Genomic DNA, 23,373 nt, shown 5'->3' with positions numbered 1-23,373 from the left:
CACTTGTCTCGACTGTGTCCGGACACAAATTAGGATACGAAGAGGTTGTTGTATGACTGGACGATGGAGCCACTCGTCTTTTGGAGAGCACAATGAGCGTCGAGACAGAAGCTCCACCAGAGAGGCAAAGGGCACTGATCGTGTTGTCTGTGGGACCATATTCGTTCCCATTCACGCCCAGGACAACTTTGCAACCTGGCGGCTTAGTTCAGCTGGTCCTAACCCCGCCGTATTCCCAGTCAGTTTCACTGTCACAATCAGAATGAATATGGAGGCAGTCACAACCTTAGAGGAGACACCACAAAACGCCATCTCAATCGTTCACAGTTGTGCCTCCGACAGCGACCACGGCCAGATAACCAGCTGGCGGAGGTTGGTTGTGCCATCGTCTCTCCTGTCAATCCCGGCAAGTAGGGAAATACTACACCCATTTATACGGTGTATTCCTGTTCCGCCTATTCCTGTTTCGCCTATTCCTGTTTCGCCTATTCAAATGTATTGCTAACCTCCCCACAGACGCCGGAGGGGTGTATTCCTGTTTCGCCTATTCCTGTTTCGCCTATTCCTGTTCCGCCTATTCCTGTTTCGCCTATTCCTGTTTCGCCTATTCAAATGTATTGCTAACCTCCCCACAGACGTAGGAATATGAACCGTCCCTTACTGACCGACCAAACCCGAGGAGAGCCACATATGTACGCATTGAAACAATACGTCAATGGAGAGAGGGACATAATGAGTCGGAGGGGTGTATTCCTGTTTCGCCTATTCCTGTTTCGCCTATTCCTGTTCCGCCTATTCCTGTTTCGCCTATTCCTGTTTCGCCTATTCAAATGTATTGCTAACCTCCCCACAGACGTAGGAATATGAACCGTCCCTTACTGACCGACCAAACCCGAGGAGAGCCACATATGTACGCATTGAAACAATACGTCAATGGAGAGAGGGACATAATGAGTTACGTTGATGCCATCAGTTACCTTGTCTGACATAATATCATGATATGTATTTTCCACCTTGTTTGACTTTATATGTGCTGTACCTACATGTATATTATGACATGGGTTTTACAGCTGATTTTGATCAAATAATTATGAGAATGTACAATATTATGTATTTTTATCAAAAACTCATGAATTCAGTTTTCATAAAATAAACGACTGCTTTACTCTACTTAATCTATTAGTTTTTACTGTGTGTCAGTATGGTCCTATGGTCCTATGGTCAAATAAGTCCCGGACTGTCCCCGCTTTCAAGGTGACTCTTTCAAAACGGTCATGGCATAACAAAGTTGATGGCATTTGATTAGTCAAATTGTCATCACATCGTTAACATCATCCATTGTCCCCTCACATTTTCCCCATAAAATGGACATGCATCCCTAAGGTTCCCCGTGGGAGAGTCGATTTATTGTAGGGGTACTGGAAAGTAGGCGAAACAGGAATAGGCGAAACAGGAATAGGCGAAACAGGAATTTTGTAGGCGAAACAGGAATAGGCGAAACAGGAATAGGCGAAACAGGAATAAACCATTTATACTGCTACACCGATTTCTCTGCTTGTCGTGATGTGTCCGAAGACGGCACAACATGACTTCGACCCAATAGTAATGAAACAGGGATCCGTGTGACTCGTTCTAGCCTATTGTTTCTTGACGAAGAGGAAAGCTCTCACTCTTAGAATAAAAAAGGCAACATACAGTTCTATAATAATGTGTGGGGAGGTTAGCAATACATTTGAATAGGCGAAACAGGAATAGGCGAAACAGGAATAGGCGGAACAGGAATAGGCGAAACAGGAATAGGCGAAACAGGAATACACCGTGTAAAGAGCAAGCTCTAGTGAACTCACACAACTGTATGTCCTAGCAGACGATTTTTAAATACATGATGTCCAACACCCGCACTTCAGTGGCGCCGGTGTGAATAAATCTACTTGTGTGAATGGTCAATTGCTAATGACGTCCCTAACCAATGTTCATTAATCATAAAGTCCCTCTTTATCTGTGTCGTGGCGTTCCATCGGCATTTCCACCTACCATCACTCGATGACGTCACCGGGGCAATCGCCGTCTCGTTCGCGGCATTTCTCATTCGCTGAACAGACACCTGCCATTGATATAGCCTGATGGCTGCTAGCTAGCTGATCGTGGTGGGAAAAAAACACGATTTGACCAGCCATAACTCTCAGTCAGACAGGCGGAGCAGCATAAGCTATCAATTCATCTGAGCGCACCCAACGTACGCGAAAACGGAGCACTTTCAATCGCTCGATGCGCAAACTTGAACTTGAATTTAAAAACAATTGCCATGTGTGAACACCACTGGCTATAAATTTCAACAATCATGTTACGTCACGTAGACTCGTTTAAAAATACCACAAAAGCCAAGTTTCCGCGCAGTTATGTCACCTGTTGTCCGACTCCTGTTTATCCGACCGTGACATCAGTATTTGACCAATCAGCTTTTATAACTTGAGCATTTTCGTGTATTGGTCAATGAATTTGATTGAAAATCACAATTTGAATAGATGAGTGGTTTGGTAACCTCTCTGACGTAACGTACTCAATACGCCCCGTTGAATTTGGCTGTGCTCCTGGTATGACAGACCGGTTTTGGGAACACAAGCGTTCAGTTGTGTCGACGCCAAGTCGAAGCACTGGTTCAACATTGGTGAGTTCAGCCTGATTTCTCCACAACTTTTTCTCCCCAAATTTTGCGACTATTGTCTGATACAATGTACAATCTTATCTTATCTTTTCATTTTCATTTCTTGCAGACGCCAGACACGTTGTCCTGTCTAGCACACCCAATGCTTCCCAACCGGTTTATCACAAGATACGACGTGAACACCACCATGGTGAGTTATTTTTCTCTATCGAAACTTCCTTGATCGCACATACATGTATTCTTTTGAAACTTCTCATCTCTGCAGCAGTGGCGGGGGGGGGGGGGGGGGGGGCGCTGCCCCACCGATGAGAACTCATGATAGAGCAGAAGGTACAATCCTGAAAATGAGGGGGAGGGTTCTTGAGGAGAGGTGCGGTAAAATATCAAGAGGGATGACTCATGCGGGACCCCTAAATCCGTCACTGCTGTTCTGAATATTTCCACACTCGGCTCAGCTGACCTTTGAAAGGAGGACACTGTTAGCCTTGCTGTTAGCCCATACCCTATCTATGGTACATTATCGTTCTGGCAGCAAGAAATTGAGACGATCGGTCATGTCTGCCATGTTTTATGACGTCACACGCCACGTGCTTGGCGCAATATGTCACGTGCTCATAACACATTCTATCTCTGAACCAATCAGCCCTTGATACTGTGACATGTGATATGTATGATGAGGACCTTGACCGGATCAGAAAGATAAGGCATACAATCGAATAAGTTCAGAGACATGGCAGAAATTACCAATCGTCTCGGTAATCACGAAATCCTAAAGGCTGAGGGAGGTAATCATAATATGATCTCCACCGCCCGACCCGATGACGTCATTACCGGAATTCCGGGTGGCAACTTCTAGCTCATCGATTACTTCAGAACTGAAGTTGCCGCAATTGTGATGTAAATACTTAGGGTATTTCCCACCCGAAATTCCGGTAATGACGTCATCGGGTCGGGCGGTGGAGACCATCATTACCTCCCTCTAGCCTTTAGGATTTAGTGATCACCAATCGCCTCATTTCACCTCTGTGCTGCCAACTGTGCGACGATCGAGCATCAATCGGAGATCAGCATGGCAGAGCTTTGATAAACCCTGCCAGTTGTTCCCAGGCTTGTGTTATGAAATGTAGGCCTACCCCCTCTTGTATTCAGTGGTATTAAATGGACAACTGTGGCATGAGATATGGTGATTTTTCCTACAAAAATGGCTTCCAGTAGAACCGTGACTTCTGTCCAAACAGGAAAATTGAAATACATCATTGAACTGCAATAAATAGTTCACAAAAACTGGGTGTAACCTTAGGCCTGCCTGAATTTTACAGGTCATGTCCAAAACTGCCTCGCACACTGGCGAACATCGTGGTTAAAATTTACAATCCCCGATCGGAAATGACGTAGTTTGATCGCATTCAACTATAAGTCCATTGAACAGTGGTGCTTCGTTAGTCAACCGATGACCTTTTTTTGGGGTGTGATCGGGGATTGTGAACTCGTTCCATCAGAATCCGATAAATCTGTGTCGTCATCGGGGCGTCATCATGAAACTTAGAAGTAAGCTTGTATTGTTTTGTGCTTGTTAATCAAATTTGAAGCATACAGTATCAAAATATACTGGAGGAAGACCATACACACGAGGCAGTATCGAAAGATAGTCTCATTGCAGAGAAACATATTCCTACTGGAGGAAGACCATTCACATGAGACAAGTCTCATTGTATATTCATGCTCAATATGATATCTGAAGGACTATCCCTTGGATCTTGGATGTTATTGTCCTTTCTGTAGGTATGTTACAGGCAGCAGAAATAACTGAAATATCTCAAATCTAAATAACAAGGGAAAAGAAAAGCGTTCTAAAAATAAAATGTAGAGTAAAAAAAAAAATGTTGTCCACAACCGGATTCGAACTCGCGACCTTTGGATCGAATATCGTTTTCTGCCATTTCTGACGAGCGCTCTACCGACTGCTCTAAAGTTTCTAAGACTTCTGACGTCATGTATTTGTCGAAATCTGATTGGCTGAAAGTCCCTGTACAAATGTACACTATAGTGCCCAAAAGGTTCAGGAAAAAAAATTCGCTACCCGCCCTTTCAGATAGACAGCCCATCTATCACTTCGATCTATCTACCGTAGCTGTCATGGCCAATACTTTTTCTTTCAGAAGCCCCGACGTCCTTTGAACTTTCAAGAAATGGTTGGGTTTGGTCAAGGGACTGGTATTGGATCTGATATATTATCATTGTTGTCACACCTTTTCGCTAAATATGATGTCTTGAAAATGCTTGGTATTGCTGCTTGTGAGGTGGTACCCAACGTTAATGACGCCTGTCTGTATAAGTGGTACATACTTGACACCTACGGCGAAGGATGAGCCAGTTATTTTCGAGTTTGTACTTTGGGTGCATCTCGTTCCTCGGGTTGCATTGCGCCCGCGACCCCATAGGAGTTCCTGGTCTTGTCTCTTCGCCCCCAACCCCGATAAACTCTATGTACCGTGAACGAATGCTCATCAGGTCGACAGTTATTTGACGACGTAAATCCATCCATATTAACTGGCGCTGCGGCTGCGCTCAATAGACTCCGTTGGGGAGTCTGAGCCTGATAGGGTGTACCAGTCCAGCCGGTTATGTACGGTTGGTATGCTCTATGATATGGATCTCCAGCCACCTGTCAGCTAGGGGCAGACCCCAGTGTCTCAACCCTGGGTCTCAGAGGCGGTAACTTCTAGTCAGGCAGCGCGCTATGTCTGGTTAGGCGACATGGGTTACCAGGGCATCCACAGCCAAAATGGTTTGCACATGGAGGTCATCGCGACCGACTTGTGAGGGGGAAGAAGTGATGTCCATGGCGGTTTCAAATTGATCTGACGACCCCCGCGTCTTCTGGACAGGGAGGGGTTCATGTGGCCAAATCCTGTCAGCTAAATCCTATCGTTAGCATCGTTCGCGGTACATGGAAACCAAGGGCATGGAACCCATTTTGTCTAGGTTTAATTTCTCTGAGGATTTCAATGATGATATATATATTTAGATCCACAGGTATAGTCGGTACATGTGGCGACTCGCCACATGAACATTTTAAAAGTTTTTTTCGAGCATTGTTAAAAGTTATGAGAATAAATTTCTTCTTTGGACGTGTTTTTTTTTACCAGAATGACAATCAAAAGGTTTGTCACTGGAGAATTTCCCCATCCCCCACCCCAGCCCTAGAATAATATACAGACTAAATAGTATATTTGGACTGTACTGGTAATATAGGTCAGTCACGAAGAATAGAATATGTATTGGACTGTACTGGTAATATAGGTCAGTCACGAAAAATGAAATATATATTGGACTGTACTGGTAATATAGGTCGGTCACGAAGAATAGAATGATATTGGACTGTACTGGTAATAGAGGTCAGTCAAAAAAAAGAAATATATATTGGACTGTACTGGTAATATAGGTCAGTCACGAAAATATCTGAAAGTCTGTGCCCCATTGTTGACGAATATAATATCGTGAGGACTTTATCAATAGTCACGGTCCCTGGCCCCTCCCGCATAAAAATCATTAGCAAGGTCACTACAGGCAATAGCTTCAGCATTGTTATTGTATAAACATGTCTTAAACATTATAAACGGCCCTATTTGTGGGGTTACATTGGGTTCTTGCTGGGGTAATGATGTCCATGTCCGATTCTGCGTTTTGTGGACTTGTAAGTCAGTCCAGCAGTGACATTGCGTTTTGTGGACATGTAAGTCTGTCCCGCAGTACCAAGTTTCACCCCAGCAATTACCAATAAGACCTGCACGTGACCTTAAAGTAAATAGCTATGCAAGTGTGGTCGAGACAAAACGCGATGTATGCATTGGAAGAAGGAAATCTGCGAAGAGTAGCTGGAACTGTCTGTCCAGCTCTCGTTTATGAAACAATGGGCGATTTGAAAGACGTCTCCTGAACAGATCGCCCATTGTTCACTGAAGCAGCATTCGAATTGTCTCCAATTTTTTCAGGTGGATTGCTCCATCTCGTGTGGTTTCGCTGTCCCGTCCCAAGAATCGAGCCAACGCGACCGAGGCCACTTCTGAGAGATAAATATTCAGGATGCCAGATTTGTGGAACACAATTGAGGTAAATGAGATAAAATTTGACAAGCTGGCTACAGTTGATGAAATGAGGCTTTAGGTCCGTTATCATGTGACTGATATTGGGACAAACCCGAGGTAGGTTGACCACCATTGCCTGACAATTCAATTTGATTAATCTTATTAGTGCCAATGAGGCTGTCACAGACATAAACATGTGTATAGACATACTACTGATATGCTCTAATAGAAGATTTAAAGAAAAAACGTCATGAAAAATGATCAAATACTTCAATTTCTTAAATTGTATATTTCAATGTTTCTTTGTATCTAAATCTTCCCTTTCTATTCCAGGCCAGTAGTCAAGAGCCATGATCAGGGAACAGCAGTTCCCAACGGAATTGACCCTTTTCTTTTTGTAATTCATGCTGTTGGCTCAGAATGGGTTGACACTCACCTGTTTTCGACCCTGAAAATTAAACATCGAACCTTGCAAAATATGTGCTTATTCCTGAAATCAATAGCACTTCATGTATGTACTCGCTGATCCAGAATATTGCTATTTCTTGTTCCGTTTTCAATGTGGCAATCCATTTATCGTATCTGAGCTATTTCACAGCACAAGAAGTGCAACATTACAACAATGGAGCTATTTCTTGATCACAGCAAAAATGTGTTTCTACATTGTTTTACTCAAATGATGCATGGATGAGCCTTATTGACATATTTGTTTTCAAGAGGAATTGGTTGTAGGTTTTCTTTCTTTTTTCTTAAGGCAGGCCTAATTTAACAGAAGGCCTATATTTTAGGTAGGATATTATTCATACTATAGGCCCATATCAGTTTTGAGATCAATTTCCTCTTGAAGACAATAAACGTCAATCGAGTCTCTGCATCATTTTGATTGCTAATGGGCGGTTTTGGGCTAAAATACAGTACAAGAGAATGCTCCATTGGTGTTAACAGCATATGTCATTGTTTTGGTCAGCAATCAGTTCTTGCCACCTTGGAAGCGGTCACGGTTACTTACGACTTGTACATTGTTCAATTGTTATTATGCTATTGTCCTTTATATTGCCCCCCCCCCCCCATCCTTATCGACACTCACAGTGCACTACCCTCCATCCCATGCCCCGCATGCGCACTGACCCCAACATCTGATCCCTTGACACGCTTGCTCAAGCGGCTCAAGCGGCGTCAGCAGTATCAACGTTGCGTTATTATATTCCAAGTTTTGCATTATTCATATGTATGTACTTGCCAAATAAATGTTGTCATATCATAACCTTCGTCTCTTGTCCTTCGGTCAATAAGTGTGCGGATCACTCCCAACAAGTTCGATTAACACACATCTTCACGTGCAACAATTTACGGTTAGCCTTTTCTGATTCCGCATGCCGGCCACTAATTTTAAGTTTTGTAGTATATATTATATACTTGCCCAATAAAGGTTGCCATATCATCAGGCTTTGTCTCTTGTCCTTCGGTCTTTCAGCGTGGGGGACACTCTCGAAAAGTTAGATTTATGCACTTACCAAAAAACACCAAATGCACCTTCCTCACCAAAACACCTCACGACTGCGGACAGGGACGAAATAGCCCAGAGTCTGTACCGTAACTTAATTTGCATCCCGTTTCAATCCAGAATGACATATCATCAGCCTTTGTCTCTTGTCCTTCGGTCTCTCAGCGTGGGGGACACATTTCACTGTTTGCCGTGATGTGCCCGAAGACGTCATCGGGGTAGAGGTTGGTTGTTCCATCGTCTTTCCTGCTGACTCCAATGACTAATGGTAACTTGATATGCTTTGGTCGTCTCCAACAATCGGGAGCGTCGTCAAACCATGATCAGTTAATAACAAGCTGCTGGAGAGATTGGTTGTTCCATCCCTGTCCTGTAGTCTGCAATGCCGAACGTTAACTACAACCTGGAGCGCGTTCTGCCGACAGACGGTAGGTATCACTTGTCTCGACGGTGTCCGGACACAAATTAGGACACGAAGAGGTTGTTGTATGAATAGAAGATGGAGCCATTTGTCTTTTCGAGCGCACAGTGAGAGTCGAGACAGAAGCTCCACCAGAGAGGCAAAGGGCACTGATCGTGTTGTCTGTGGGACCATATTCGTTCCCATTCATGCCCAGGACAACTTCGCAACCTGGCGGCTTAGTTCAGCTGGTCCTAACCTTATTCCCAGTCAGTGTCACTGTCACAATCAGAATGAATATGGAGGCAGTTACAACCTGAGAGGAGACATCACAAAACGCCATCCCAATTGTTCACAGTTGTGCCTCCGACAGCCACTACGGTCAGATAACCAGTAAGCAGAGTTTGGTTGTTTCATCGTCTCTCCTGTTGTCTCCAATGCCTAATGGTAACTTATGGAGAACATTGATATGCTTACGTTGTCTCCAACAATTTAGGGCGTCGTCCCAACATGATCAGATAACCAGCAGGTGGAGAGATTGAGATTGGTAGTTCCACTCTCTCCTCTCTCTCAACATGTTGGTCGCGCTGCTGGTGACGATTTGGTCTTGTAGGGACTGTCTTTTCTCTCTTATTGTGTTGGAAAGACGGTGGCACTGCTGGGGACTATTCGGTCCAGTAGTAACTGTTTCATCTCTCGCTCAATTTGTGTTGGGAAGACTGTAGGGCTGCTGAGCTAGCCGGGGTCAATTCGGTCTGGCAGTGACTGTTTCATCTCTCGCTCAATGTGTTGGGAAGACTGTGGGGCTGCTGAGCCAGCCGGGGTCAATTCGGTCTGGCAGTGACTGTCTCATCTCTCTCTCGTTGTGTTGGGAAGACGGTGACCCGGCTGGAGACAATACAGTCAGGTTGTGTCCGTCTCATTTCTCTCATTGTGTTCGGAAGACGATGGCGCAGCTGGAGACAATGCGGTCTGGAAGTGACGGTCTCGTCTCTCTCTCTCTTTCTCTCATTGTACATGTGTTGGAAAGATGGCGCGACTGGGGGAAATTTGGTCTGATAGTGACTGTCTCATCGCTCTCTCCATGTTAGGAAGGTGGTGGTGCCGACAATTCTGTCTGGCTGTGACTGTCTCATCTCTCACTCATTGTGTTGGGAAGACGGTGGCGCTGCTGGGGACAATTTGGTCTGGTAGTGACTGTCTCATCGCTCTCTCCATGTTAGGAAGGTGGTGGTGCCGACAATTCTGTCTGGCTGTGACTGTCTCATCTCCCACTCATTGTGTTGGGAAGACGGTGGCGCTGCTGGGGGAAATTTGGTCTGGTAGTGACTGTCTCATCGCTCTCTCCATGTTAGGAAGGTGGTGGTGCCGACAATTCTGTCTGGCTGTGACTGTCTCATCTCCCACTCATTGTGTTGGGAAGACGGTGGCGCTGCTGGGGACAATTTGGTCTGGTAGTGACTGTCTCATCGCTCTCTCCATGTTAGGAAGGTGGTGGTGCCGACAATTCTGTCTGGCTGTGACTGTCTCATCTCCCACTCATTGTGTTGGGAAGACGGTGGCGCTGCTGGGGGAAATTTGGTCTGGTAGTGACTGTCTCATCGCTCTCTCCATGTTAGGAAGGTGGTGGTGCCGACAATTCTGTCTGGTTGTGACTATTATGTTGGAAAGAAGGTGGCGGTGCTGGAGACAATTCGGTCTGATTGTGAATGTCTCATCTCGTTAATGTGTGTGGATGAGAGCCAGAGATCATTGCAGGCCATGTTGCAGGCTATGTTGCAGTCAGTGGACATTGCCACAACTTGGTAACAATGGTGTGCCAGAGACCACCAATGAAATAAGTGAAGAGGGGCATCATACATGTAGGTCCAAAACCCAACTCAAGACACAGCAAATCGCTTGTGACAATGGAAAATTGAAGGGGTGCTCCAAGAACCAGTGTTCTAGACGCCAGACCCCCACAAACTGACAACGATAGGTTTGATACCCAACACAGGACACATCAAATCACTTGTGATCATGGGCATTGGAAGGGCTGCACGCAAGAACCGGTGGTCAAAATGCTTAAGAGTCTCATAAACCAACAATCATAGGTCTGATACCAAACACAAGACACATCAAATCATTGCTCGAGACCATGGACCAAAAATCCTTCAAATGGCGAAAATGACACATCCCAGGGACTGTACAAATCAAGCGCAACGTTTTATATGGAATTCGGTTTTTATTATCAACAGAACGATAATGAGAGACAGAACCATGCTATGAAAAAAATTTGAATGCATTACTATGCTTTTAAACCTGTTAACAGACGTAACCTTGACTATCAAGTTACTACAATGACTGAATCAATTGTAAAGGAAGTTAGTGCTAACTGTTAAAGAGTCTTTGGTCAAATGATCAGTGGAAAAGTGGCACTTGAACGCCTTCTTGCACGGGCATTTAAATTTTAAAGGCAACCAAGACAGGCACATCCAATGTCAACGATACATGTATAGCAGTCTTTCACATGAAAAGAATCAGAAAATTTGTTCACATTATCATATCTAGAACTGTACAAATACACATTTTATTCTAACACAAACTATGGTGTGCAAAACACTGGAGTTCTTCTGTATCTTAGGCCACAACGTCTCAACCTCACTCCACTAATAAGGTAAACAGACCAGTCCATTGATGCACAAAGTCAATGAGCCAAGCAGAGTTTCTTGTCCATTTTCCTCGAATGTTTTAGAATGGCCGAAGGTAACAGAAGAGATCTTTCATTTGATACAGACTGACTATCCTACCTGGAAAAGAAAATCATGCAGTAAGATGCCATTCAATGTGTACAGCCATTATCCATCAGACTACATTGTATTTAGAAAGGGATTATTAACTGAAGGGCAGGATGGTCCAAATAAAGTGCAACGGTCGCGATACAAGAACGAAAGTTAAAGCTCGTAGTATGCCCTGAAGGTACCGGGTTCTAGTTTTTCACATGTTTCACATTGCACCTCCAACAGGTCAAACTCTTGGAGGACATTGAAGGGGATCTGTCCCGCTGTCGGCTCCAGAACAGCTAAGAATGACAACTGGCCGCAGTGAAAGAGAGCATAATTTTGATTGTGACTTCTGATTATTTTCACTTCAGACTGATGGCGCTACCATAAACTGGGGGAAAGCTAACCCTTAGGGTTAAATACCTGAGGATAATCCACAGGCATGACCATTGGAAAGCTTTCAGTCAGAGCTTTCTTGTGATACTGTTTTTGCTAGACTTGATTTGGTATTATTTTACAACAGTTTCTACACACTTCAAGCCAGTCCTCCAAGGGCTAAGCTTGACTTACGCAATACCCACCTAGCTCATCATGCAAATACATCCTCCTTGTCGCATACATATGTAACGATATCCTTGACATGTAAGAGACGATCAGCATCACCATCAGGAATTTCAAACCCTAAAATGAACCAGGAAAATCAAGTTACTGAGACAAGTGCTCAATGGAAAATATAGAATATAGCATAATGTGTCCACTCATTTTTTAGGTCATGAACACCTTCAGGTGGATGAGGTGGTGGAGCCATTGAAAAAGTAACACTAACAACAGTGTATATCAACTTCAGAGGGAGCATAGAGGAAATAATTGCAGACAAACATAGGCCTTGAGCAGGGTTTCTGCTGGCCTTTTTTGGACCTATTTTTCTAATTCATTTTTAGCCAATTCATTTTTCAAGTAGCCACTTAAATTTTTTAGTAGCCACTTCTTTTTGCAGCCAAAGAGTGAGACCATGGTACACACACGCCATAGACAAGAACTAGGCATGGAGCCTTACCAAATTCATCCTCCATAGCCATGATGACTTCAACATGGTCCAGACTGTCTAAGCCAAGGTCCTTCAGGAAGTGCGAATCAAGTGTTAGCTGAAACAAGGACAGATTCAAAGTCAAAACAACAAATCTAAAAGCAAGACAGCCAGTTCTAGACTGCAGACGGTAACAACATCTCCATTCTCAGACTAAATTATTACCATTTCTAAAAATACAAAATCAGCCAGTTCCCAGTATATCAGACGCAAAACTACCCCACCCTAACAACTATTGTTACCAACTTAGATGTTCTCAGTAATTCACATGATGTAACTGGAAATTAGTTTGTCCAAGGTTTAGAGATCAACCCACAATGACGACAAATTAAAACTCTAGTTAGAAAGAATAAAATAAGTACCTTAGACACATCAACCTTATCATACAGTTTTAGGACAAGCAGTACCCTGTCCCTAACCGAGTCAAGGGAGAGTGGGGGGTGGCTATAAAACCTCACAGTAGCTTTATGTAGTGGGCTCTGCAATAAAAAAACAATGCTGTCAACAAACAAAAATAACCGTTACCTTATTGGCTTCGATTTTATCAAAGTCTCGGCATATTTTAAGAACTCGTTCTTTGACATCTTCTTGTGTCAAACTAGCCGGGGTGCAAATGTAGCGACTTGTCACAGAACAGCCAAACACAGCTTTCTGGCAAGAGAAAGAGAAAAAACCACCAGTCAATTTCATTTGAAATACTGTCTTGGTGATGTAGGACATGCGTCGATGCGACATAAGTCATGCGCACTCCGGTCCACCTCCCAGTTCAGGGAATGAAACCATGCACCTATCATAATCATGCCTATCTTCAGTTCCTACTTTGTTCACCAAGTGGCAGCCTAGATCATGAGATGGCGCACTTGTCTTGTCGCAGGCATTTTTTGTTGGATTTGCATCGAAAAAGGGCTTTTAGACGATACTCGTTTGAAATGCAACGCAGAAGATGCGAACTTTCTCCTAGAAATCCTGAATACAGAAATACCACGCCGGATATCGTCATTATACAAAATGAGTTTTTTTGCGTGACCTTCAACAACACTCAACAGCACATTGCTCGCGTGCATTTTGTGTAGATCGAGCTCACGAGAAAATATGAACCGGCGAACTTTCACGCCAAATACCTCATAACTCCGAGAAAGCACACTAAAATTTCTTTGCTGGGGTCGTTCAATTGGTAGTTGACTATGTAAAGCAGCGGTTGTCGCAGCTTTTGGGAGCATTCCTCGCAGAGCAATAGCATTTATTGTGGGCTGAACTGCCCGCAAACTTTGCCTCAGTAGAACCGCCATGTTGGAGATACTTTACCCAGAATACACTGGTGCTGACGTCAAAATTTATGTAAACAAAAGCACGTGGCCACTAATGCAGCAGTCAATCAAAATCCCTGTACCCCTGGTCAGACATTCGACACCAATTCGACGCTCAGAAAGATTTGAGAGGGTCAGGATTCGACATTTTTTCACCCCTAGGATTTCAAGTAATTCAACAAAAATTAACTTCTGCTGCAAGGGCTACATGGCCTTCTTCACCTGCATGAAAGAGTCTTTTCGACAGGAATTCATGTGTATAAAGTTACTTTTAAAAAACCAATAAACCCGACAATTCATGAAAAAATACTTTCACACCAAGGGTACGAAATGATGTCGAACAGGGGGACAGGGTTCTGATTGTTGGAAATGAATAACAGATAACACATTTGTCAAATTTCATCAATTTTAATTTGTTTTTCAAACAATGCTGCAAGTATTTATAACCTACACTTCATGTTCATTTTGAGCAAGTCAATTGTTTTGGGAGGTTTGAGAAAACTGGGACATCAATAGTGTCAGTAGATCATTATCATGAAGGTGCTTTTTGACAACTCGATTCTACCAAAATTAATAGGTGGTAAACTGTATTTGTTTTTTACATTGATTAATAAGATTAGTAGATTATGAAGTCTGTATTTAGAACACAAAGATTTGTTACAGCTATATAAACAATCAAAGATTTGTTACATATTTTTAGTGAGCGCAGTTCTTCCTCTTCTGGAGAAAGCACTGTATACTTTTTGGTACAAACAGTTGTCATAAATCGAAAGAGAGTTAGCTTCAAAATCTGAAAGTGAATCAAAATTGACATATTTCTTGTCAGTGATTGCTCGATCAAACTAGGCTTACCAACCAATTTGGTGTGATGGGTCATATATATATTTCAATATTTCAATAAGAGATATCAAATAGAATGCAACACTTTTTACAGCGATGAGGGTGAGAAGGATTTTATATTTAAACTAACTTGACTCATTCTCTTCCGATAAGCCACTCTGCCATAAAGATAATTATTGGGTTTTTTTAAAATGAAATATACACTATTATACATAGAACAGTTTTGAAATTTGAACAACTACGGATCAGACAACCAGGGCTGGCAGAGTGGTACAGTGAAAATAACAGCACATGTTTCCCTCAGAGGCATTTGATTCCTGGCAATGTGATTGAGGACATATGACATAGAAAGGGTGACGCTTTGATGGCATGGGTTTCCTCATGGTGCCCCGGTTTACCCCTGCAACACAAATCACCCAGTAATTGTCTAAAGAGCCAATATTGAGCCAAATTTAGTCAGATTTCCGTTTATCACAATTTGATCAAAACTGAGAGAGTTGTTTTTGAGGCAGGTTGATGATTGCAGTTCAAGACCATTTTTCTTTCCCGAAATTTCCAGATTCGGAAAATAGCTGTGCTTGTGTCACCAATGTTGTGAAACACATTCACAGCACAGTTAGTAGCTTACGACAGAGTGGCTGAAGTTGAGAACATGTCCTCTAAGAACCACATTATAACATATACAAATATGTACAGTATACGGTAGGGTAGGATGACTTAACATAAAAATAAAAATTTACAGATTCAAATGTTCAACAGTAACATTACGAATTATTAATGCACATATATACATATAAATAAGTTACAACTTCGTAGATAAAAATACTACAAAAACTATTCCATAGTCCATTCTCTGGAAATACCACAATACAATGCAAAACAATACCAAGCAAACAGGGCTAATAAACAGACTTCTATTTTAGGTCAATTTGGAGCAAGTGGAATTTCAATAAATCACTATGCTAGTGCACAAAATAACACTTATAAAGTGTTAAGTTGTCAGACGCCATAAACACAAAAAAACGTGCTTTTATTAAAAAAAAACATCAGTTAGGTAATGCCATCATATAAACTTCATCTATTTTTAATAAAATAGCCAAAATCCACTTAAACTGTAATAATCCCATTATCATACACATTCAATACCATGTCACTAAAGACTTGTCTACCCCATGCCAATAGAGACAAAATGTGAAAATGTCAGACCCAATAGGCTGTTGTAAATTGTAAAGTTCCCTACTCCTTTTGACAGCAAAGGTTTTAAAGTGAGACAACCACAACCTCTTGGGTATAAAATGTGCCAAAAGCACATTATTGCTTTATTATGCCTAACAATAACATATATATCCAGTTTAGGTGTTTCGGAATAGAAATTGATACCTCACAGTGTGTATTGGTTGTCTCACAAAACACTGCTTGGGGAAGCTGTCAAAACCAAAACCTTGGCTGCCGCCTCACTTTTGGCCTACATTTTAGCTATAACCTCATGGTGTTTGAATTGATTCCTTAAACAGCAGCCTCTTAATTTTCCCGACTTTCCGAAAAATGAAAAAGGACACAAGCACCGGTGTGACATTCTATCACCTCCCTACAGTCCTTGCTTCCAATCTCACTACTCCTCCCATGATATCTCATCTGAATTCATAGACAGCTATACTGTGTTCTGGCACGTGTGTTAAGTTCAATGACTGGTACCTGGAATTGACAACAAAATGCAAGATCAATTGTTAGCAAATTTTCAAATGTTTCAACCTGATTCTTTACCTGGAATGATATGCTTTTTAGATAACATTGGTCATAAGGAACAAGACCTTTCTATCTCAGTTTTCAATTTAAAACAATAGACCATAGTACATGTACATTACATATCCTGAGCTTTTAGTCCAGAACTGCACTCAGGAGACACATTGTGCATAAAATAAGAGTTCAGCCTGTCTCATCATCCCTTGCACAATTTACTCACCATTCAGAATTTCTGTGGTAGTAATATCCCTCAATCGTTGCTGTGGATTTTTGAAAACAAATATAATAGAATCCTGCAAAAGAAGCACCGCTGATGTCCTTGATGGTATGGTCTGGCACTAAAAAGTGTTCCTGAAATAAACCAAAAATTTGAGATTTTAAAAATTTAAGTATTCTCAAAACAACGGTTGTCAAAAGGTTGATATTGGACTTCAATAACACTGTGCTATGCTGCTAATGTTTTATTCTGTGTTTGCCATCATACCTCCCCATCAGGCACTGAGACAATGGTCAATCATGATTGCCTTCTGAACCCAGCATATGGAACTTTTGAGTTTAAAAGCGCAAAAGCTACTGCACGCGCAATTCGTCTACCACCCAGAGTGTATAATTAGAGAAAACTCCATACAACATGCTTGACATTTTTATCAAAGAGAACTTCACATTCTTACCTTCCATCTCATGAATATAAAATCTGTGTTCCTCAGTTCATCATAATCGAATGCATCTGAGTTGAAAGTTTTTGCAAACTGGTAAAAAGAAAGAAATTTTCCCTGAAAAACAGAAACATGAACATCAGAACATAAACATATCAGTGATTCTGTATTCTGATTTCAGGAACCATGCCTTGTCTATTAGTATTACTTGAAATTTGTTGCATGTCAGTATGATTAAAGGAAGCATTTTACAACACAAGAAGAAAACCAAAAGAGACTTAGAGCAGATTCTTGGAAGGGGAGCAGAAAACTGAGCAGGTAGTCACTCAGCCAGGTAAAAAACAGCAAAGTGACAGGCATAGAATACCCTGCATTCTTCTAGAAACCCTGAAATGCCACAGTATGGAGCATGTAGGTGTAGGGCCTCAAAGCCTCCTGCAATGTGAATGTAAGTAAATAAGGACCTTTACCCAATGTTTTCTGTCTACATCCTCGTCAGCGTCCCACTTTCTTGTCAGGAATGGATACCTTTTGCTGATTATCTCGCCATCGAAAAATGTAGTGAGTGTTGGATATTCTTCAGTAAGTCCTTTTATTTTAAGGTACCCACACAGGTAAGAATTTTCCAAGTCCACATGCTGCAATGAGAAAACAATATTTACACTGTCATCATCGTGTTGCATGTTTGTCATCAGGCTCAGGGGCTGTTCGATGACGATGTCATTGTCACTTCATGACTTTGCACTTGAATTCCAACAGCCAATTTGGCGACAGAATCAAAACACATGAAATGTTACGTCGCAAGGGGAAGATTGCAAATGCAACACTGCTTAAACATAGAATGAAGAGGCAGATTATTCTTAATAGTTTTTTTCATTTGATTTGATGGGGTACCGGATTTGATGTTGACTTTCTTTGGTTTTACCTGCAACACAACTTCTACATCGTAACTATTGCCTTTACTCTTCTGGTGACCCTGAAATTTTGAACCACTGTACAACAGAGTAGTTTGAATTCCAGGCTGAACAGAATTTGCTGGTGGCGGAGGATCTAAATCGACTTTTATTGGCATTTTCTTGCAGAAAAACCATTCATTCGGGAATCTCTGTCCAAAATGGCGGCCTCCATGTGTCATGTGACTTCATCAAAAGAAAATGGCTTCCACAGTGCAACATGTTTGCAAATTGCTTGGAAGAAATGTGGTTCTAAATCCGTTACTCATTTCAAAAACATATATACCAATGTAAGGAAACGTTCTTGGGAAGCGTTTAATCAATTGATTACTGGCTTTGTTCTATTTTCGTTGCTGATTATGCTAAATTCGGATAAGAAGAAATGGTTTACAGTTGTCCCTTGATTGCCGGATGATCCATTTTCGGACTATATTCTGACATAAGTTGTTATCTGTCCCCGTTATATCACCCTCGTGCATTGTTGACAGTGCCAGTGAGTGACCTGTCTAAGTGGTTCTTGTGATTGCTGCAGAGTGGTAGGCCTAAGATTGGTACTGGTAGGCCTAGTTGCGGTCTCCGACCTTCGCAATCGATGGATAAAATCTGACAAGGACATTGTCATTGACATATTCACGTCCTCGTAGACACGTTACATCCTCACAGAACTACTTTTCTTTTTAAACAGGGTAGTGCAGACAAGAAGCGCCAAATACCACAAGCAGTTCTTGGAGCCTACGTTGGATAAAGCAGCACTAGCCCAGCCTTTGCCAGAAGATGATGTCCGAAGATTCCAACCGATCAAGGCGGCCAGAAGTATGGAGCACACCCTCTTCACGTGTAACCCAGAAATGGAGTAAGTTGGCAGAGTTATAGGCTTCGGTGAAGAAGAGTCCCAGCTTTGGAATACATGTATTACTTTTGACTGCAGGAGATATCAATTGGTGATATCTAGAAAACATTACATTGTTTTATTGCTCATTTGAAGAGCTTTTGAAAATGATTAGTATAGTTTGATGTAGCAAAAAGTCTTATCTTTTATTATAGTCCTAGCTATCTTTCTTAAGCATATTTGTTCCTGTCAGACTTTCTAGACTATAGAGTAAAATAGACATTCTGATAGAAGTGAAGTTAGGTGCAATGCCTATTTTTTTTCTAGTATAGTATCTCATGATTTTATAAACCTAATCTTTGCCGCTTTTCATTACAGAAAATTCATCAATATCATGATGGAAGATGGTAAAAAGCAATTGGCAAGAAATTTGTTAGAACAGGTACGTACAATTCAAAAACAAGCTGCGAGAAGTCATGGTGATTAAATTTGAGGTATTAGAATGGTTGGTCCTCCACTAAGGTTGCCCTCTAAAACCTGAGTTACAGATTTTCTGTTTAGATTTCTTCTATGTGTACATGCATGTTCTAAGTTAGCCTGAACCAAGTTGAACCAATTTGTTCTTTTTAAGCCTTTGATTGGAGTTGATAGCCTTTCAGTCATGTCTGCTGCCTTGCGGTGTCATGATGAAGTGGGCTCCCCCTACATTGTAGTTTGAGGGCGAGAATATCTCCATCTGGTCAGAAAGACTCTCACTCAACCTAAAGAAGTTGGCACACCTGCATGCAGGATATGGCAACTTGTAACAATTGTGTTTTTCCCTTTTCTTTCCAGGCTTTAAAAAACGTCAAACGGATTCAAATAGAAAAATACCACAAGTCTTCTCCAGAGGACCGTGAACAAATAATATTAGATCCTGTAGATATTTTCAATAAGGCAGTTGAGAATTGTCGACCTGTACTCATATTAACAAAAATAGTCAAAGGAGGTGTCACATATCAGGTCAGTATACAGTAATTGAGAGAATTTAAGCTTGCTCACAACACAATGGGCCTCGATGCATGGGTGATGTGACATCGATATCATATCGAGGAGGAGTGTGGAGACCCACATGTACACAGGTCTGAATTTGTCAATGAAGAAGAAGATTTGGTGTACTATGAAAGTTACATTTAGACAGATGCAGATGCAGAATAAACAATGAGACTCCTTAAAGCTGTAAGAAATTCAGTTTTTTTTGTTAATAATGCCATGTGACCAATGCTAAAAAAGAAGTTATTCTAAACAATTGATTAATCTGCAGGTGCCTGTTCCTTGTAAACCTAACTACAGCAGATTCAAAGCAATGAATTGGCTCATCAACTCGGGGATGGAGAAGGATCCAAAGATGAGATTCTATGACAAGTTGGCCTATGAACTGATTGAAGCAGCAAATAATGAGGTGGGTTCTGTGTCAACAACAACACTGACCCTCTTTATAAACCCTTCACTACTGCAGGGTTTAGACAATTACCCTTGGCCTGCACCTGCACTGTGGTGAAGGATAGAACTGAGGGAATATTAGCAGTACGGATCACTGGGCTAGTAGTAAACAGTGTACAAGTCTGGTAAATTACCAGGTGCGGTAGCAAAAGTGTTGAGGACACTCTGGGCATTGAGAAATGAATCCTTCATCCAAGACGTCAAAAAGAAAAGGAAAATTAAGCCAATTCTTATCATCACAGATTTGTTCCCTATGACATCTCCTTACCACAGGACAATACTTTTTCCATTTGCTCATCATCCTTACACTGATACTGGTTTGTTATTTTTCAGGGCAAAAGTGTACGAAAGAAACAAGACTTGCATAAACAATGTGAGGCCAATAGAGCCTATGCTCACTTCAGGTGGTAGTGACATTGAATGCCAAGACATTACAGGATTTTAGTCCCATTTGAATGGACTCGATTCTTGAAGGAATAATTCTTGAGATTTCTCCTGTGGTCGCCCTCACCGAAAAGCAGTGTGATATCAGTCAGGATTCAGTCAGGTTGCAGTGTTACCTCACATTTTTATGGCAGTGTTGAAATCAGTGGAAAGCAGTCATAGGGAGTGTTTTTCAGTCACGCAATACCAAAGCATACAGTTATACAGCAATCAAAAATAGAGGTTAGGGAGTCATAAGCAGTGGTAAGACAGTCAAAATCAGTGGTAAGGCAGTCAAAAGCAGTGCTCATTTAAATATTTAGGCTGACTGATTTCCACTGCTTTTGACACTGAAAATGACTCCCCACTATGCATCATGCACAGGGCTGGCAGTGGGGTTCAGTGTTAATTTAAATATTTCGCAGCACACTGAATCCACACTGAAACACCACTGATTTTGACTGCCATTTCCAAAACCTCTTGGAGGGAGCAGTCATTTTCAGTGTTAATATGAATAATTTATTTAATGGCATGCAGGCACGGATGCCGAGAAAGGTTTGGGGGACGTGACCCCCCTGTGCTGATGACAACCAAAGAAATTGTTCGAAAAAGCAAAAACTTCTAGCGAACTGTTACTTTTGCTGTCCTATTTTAGACGGTGTGTTTGCGTCCAATATGGTAGTGATGACGTCATCTGCACAAATAGAGGACATCGCCATTGTATGATGACGTGACACAGTAAAAAGATGACAAATTCACGTCCTTGACCTACGTCATTGCAAACTTTGTCATAATGACAGTGTTCAGATGGGGTTACTAGACAATTGAAACGACACATGGCACATAGCTACTGTCAGTGATGTCAGGGATTGAAGCTAGATCAAATTGACGTCCAAATAAAGTAACTGCACGCGGCCTGTAGAATAATGATCTACTGATTGATGTGTATTGAGCTCCCATGCAGATAATTTGCAGTGTATGCATACATTACAATTAACACCTATAGGGCCTACAGTAGATGCATGAAGATACATGCAGATATCTTGCAGTGTATGCATGCATTACAACACCTATAGGGCCTACAGCCTTCTTGATTTGCTGAAAATACAACTTCAGTGTCTGTCGAGATTACCCTTTTTGCATTCATTTGGCTCCTTATGTGTTCCAATTCAAACTGACTAAAACTCCCCTCTTCTCATATTGAAATTCGGGTAAATATCGAGAAATATGAAGAGGTACCATGATTTCTTGAATGTTTGACTATCAAATTCAAACTTACTAGCTTCCTGTCTCAGGTTGCATTATGGGTGATATTTAACACTGAATTTGACTGCAATTACCACTGCTTTACACTGCCATCAAGTCTTAATCTCACCAGTCATAAAGCAGTGGTTTTCAGTCATGTTGAAAATGCCACGGGTTTCGATCAGAGTTAGAGAAGTGGAAATCAGTGGTCTTTCAGTCAAATGCAGTGTTTTTGAAATACGTTGTTCATAATGATATGCAAGTGGCAGTGCTTTGCAGTGGTCTTTCAGTCAAAATCAGTGGTTTTAAAACATTAAGAAAAAATGATATGCCTTAAGACAGTCATATGCAGTGGGGGTTTCAGTCAAAAGCAGTGTGATGCAGTCATTTTCAGTGCACTGCCTTTCGGTGAGGGCGCTGAAATAAACTATGTAGTGAAGAAACAGTGGCTTGCATGTGAAATTGGACTCCTTCTGAGACACTCTGGTGAATCATCAAAGACACTGGTATACATGGACTCTCGAATGTGTTCCCTCCTGTGAATGGAGTATTGTGCCCCAAGCTGTCTTTGCTTGTGACATTGCTGTGATTGAATCAAGTTTTATGAATAAACTTTGTGTATCTTTTGAAAATTATTCTTATTTCTGATGTGTCCTCTGTATTCCACACATTCTGTGCGGTAGTATATTGATAATGGTTGGCAGAGATCTCAAAATTGAAAGTCTTGACAAGGCTTTTCCAGAGATCAGACTCGGAATGGGATTGCAGACACTGTGCAGCATGGAGATTGCATAAAGGCCAGGCAAAGAAACTGCATCGCACTGTCTTGTCATCTTTGCCTATTCTCAGAGGAGTTTAGTTCAGATAGTCCAAGTGGACCTAGATGGGACTACACTGGACTTCAGGAGGATATTTCTCACTTGTAGCCTGCTTTTAGCAGTGGTAATAGTGTTCATGGCAGCATCAGAAAGTTTAGAAGGCTGGTGGAAGGACAAAGGTTGTGGTTGCTGGGTATTCGAAACGGGGCCGCCATTCAGGACTTCAATGTTGTGGGATACTATACAGATGACATGTGCGATTGATTCATGAAGGACATCCAGCCAGGAAAGACTGTCAATGTCACTCATCGCCCCAACCACAGTCCACTTGGATGGTAGTCATGCTCCTTCTGGTTACCCACTAGGTGTTATCTGGCACGCTTCCTACCAGTGGCTCTCAGTCAAGGGAAAACAGCTTATAGCGGCCAAACAATCACTACATCTAGGACATCGGAAGTAACCAGATAAAGGCACAGTTAACGCATCCTCTGACCAATTAATGTATATAGTTGATCATAAAAGACATGTCATCTTCTCATCTCTCGCTTTCCTGAAAGAAACCAGAACATTC

General features: G+C 41.9%; 4 protein-coding genes across 6 annotated transcripts; 2 read left to right on the top strand and 2 right to left on the bottom strand.

Annotated features, from left to right (window-relative positions):
• The first annotated feature begins 2,584 nt into the window (after nt 1-2,584).
• LOC135497900 (uncharacterized) lies at nt 2,585-8,057 on the top strand. 2 transcript variants are annotated; one of them, XM_064787903.1, is made up of 5 exons: nt 2,585-2,668; nt 2,775-2,855; nt 4,825-4,857; nt 6,661-6,778; nt 7,087-8,057. In XM_064787903.1, the coding sequence occupies exons 1-4, from the start codon at nt 2,597-2,599 to the stop codon at nt 6,733-6,735; spliced, it is 261 nt and encodes an 86-aa protein (XP_064643973.1). In that variant the 5' UTR covers nt 2,585-2,596; the 3' UTR covers nt 6,736-6,778; nt 7,087-8,057. The 2 variants fall into 2 exon arrangements, with proteins under 2 accessions (XP_064643973.1, XP_064643964.1); XM_064787894.1 differs by having other exon boundaries at nt 4,825-4,879.
• Nucleotides 8,058-10,729: 2,672 nt separating this feature from the next.
• On the bottom strand, nt 10,730-13,801 carry LOC135497884 (acyl carrier protein, mitochondrial-like). 2 transcript variants are annotated; one of them, XM_064787877.1, is made up of 5 exons: nt 13,628-13,801; nt 13,032-13,157; nt 12,477-12,564; nt 12,001-12,100; nt 10,730-11,446 (listed from the first exon to the last, which is right to left on the bottom strand). In XM_064787877.1, the coding sequence occupies exons 1-4, from the start codon at nt 13,793-13,795 to the stop codon at nt 12,009-12,011; spliced, it is 474 nt and encodes a 157-aa protein (XP_064643947.1). In that variant the 5' UTR covers nt 13,796-13,801; the 3' UTR covers nt 10,730-11,446; nt 12,001-12,008. The 2 variants fall into 2 exon arrangements, with proteins under 2 accessions (XP_064643947.1, XP_064643953.1); XM_064787883.1 differs by lacking the exon at nt 13,032-13,157 and adding an exon at nt 12,869-12,985 and having other exon boundaries at nt 10,732-11,446.
• Nucleotides 13,802-14,182: 381 nt separating this feature from the next.
• LOC135485008 (glucose-induced degradation protein 4 homolog) lies at nt 14,183-18,177 on the bottom strand. The gene is made up of 5 exons (XM_064766738.1): nt 17,978-18,177; nt 17,523-17,690; nt 17,068-17,169; nt 16,617-16,747; nt 14,183-16,348 (listed from the first exon to the last, which is right to left on the bottom strand). Exons 1-5 carry the CDS (start codon nt 18,122-18,124, stop codon nt 16,285-16,287), a joined length of 612 nt encoding a protein of 203 aa, XP_064622808.1. The 5' UTR covers nt 18,125-18,177; the 3' UTR covers nt 14,183-16,284.
• Nucleotides 18,162-22,564, top strand: LOC135484998 (small ribosomal subunit protein uS7m-like). Its single transcript, XM_064766728.1, has 6 exons — nt 18,162-18,295; nt 18,691-18,858; nt 19,213-19,276; nt 19,669-19,836; nt 20,138-20,275; nt 20,650-22,564. Exons 1-6 carry the CDS (start codon nt 18,207-18,209, stop codon nt 20,725-20,727), a joined length of 705 nt encoding a protein of 234 aa, XP_064622798.1. The 5' UTR covers nt 18,162-18,206; the 3' UTR covers nt 20,728-22,564.
• The last annotated feature ends 809 nt before the right edge of the window (nt 22,565-23,373 follow it).

This window comes from Lineus longissimus, chromosome 1, assembly GCF_910592395.1.
Source record: "Lineus longissimus chromosome 1, tnLinLong1.2, whole genome shotgun sequence".
NCBI classification, from domain to species: domain Eukaryota; kingdom Metazoa; phylum Nemertea; class Pilidiophora; order Heteronemertea; family Lineidae; genus Lineus; species Lineus longissimus.
This window is presented reverse-complemented; position numbering and strand designations above follow the sequence as displayed.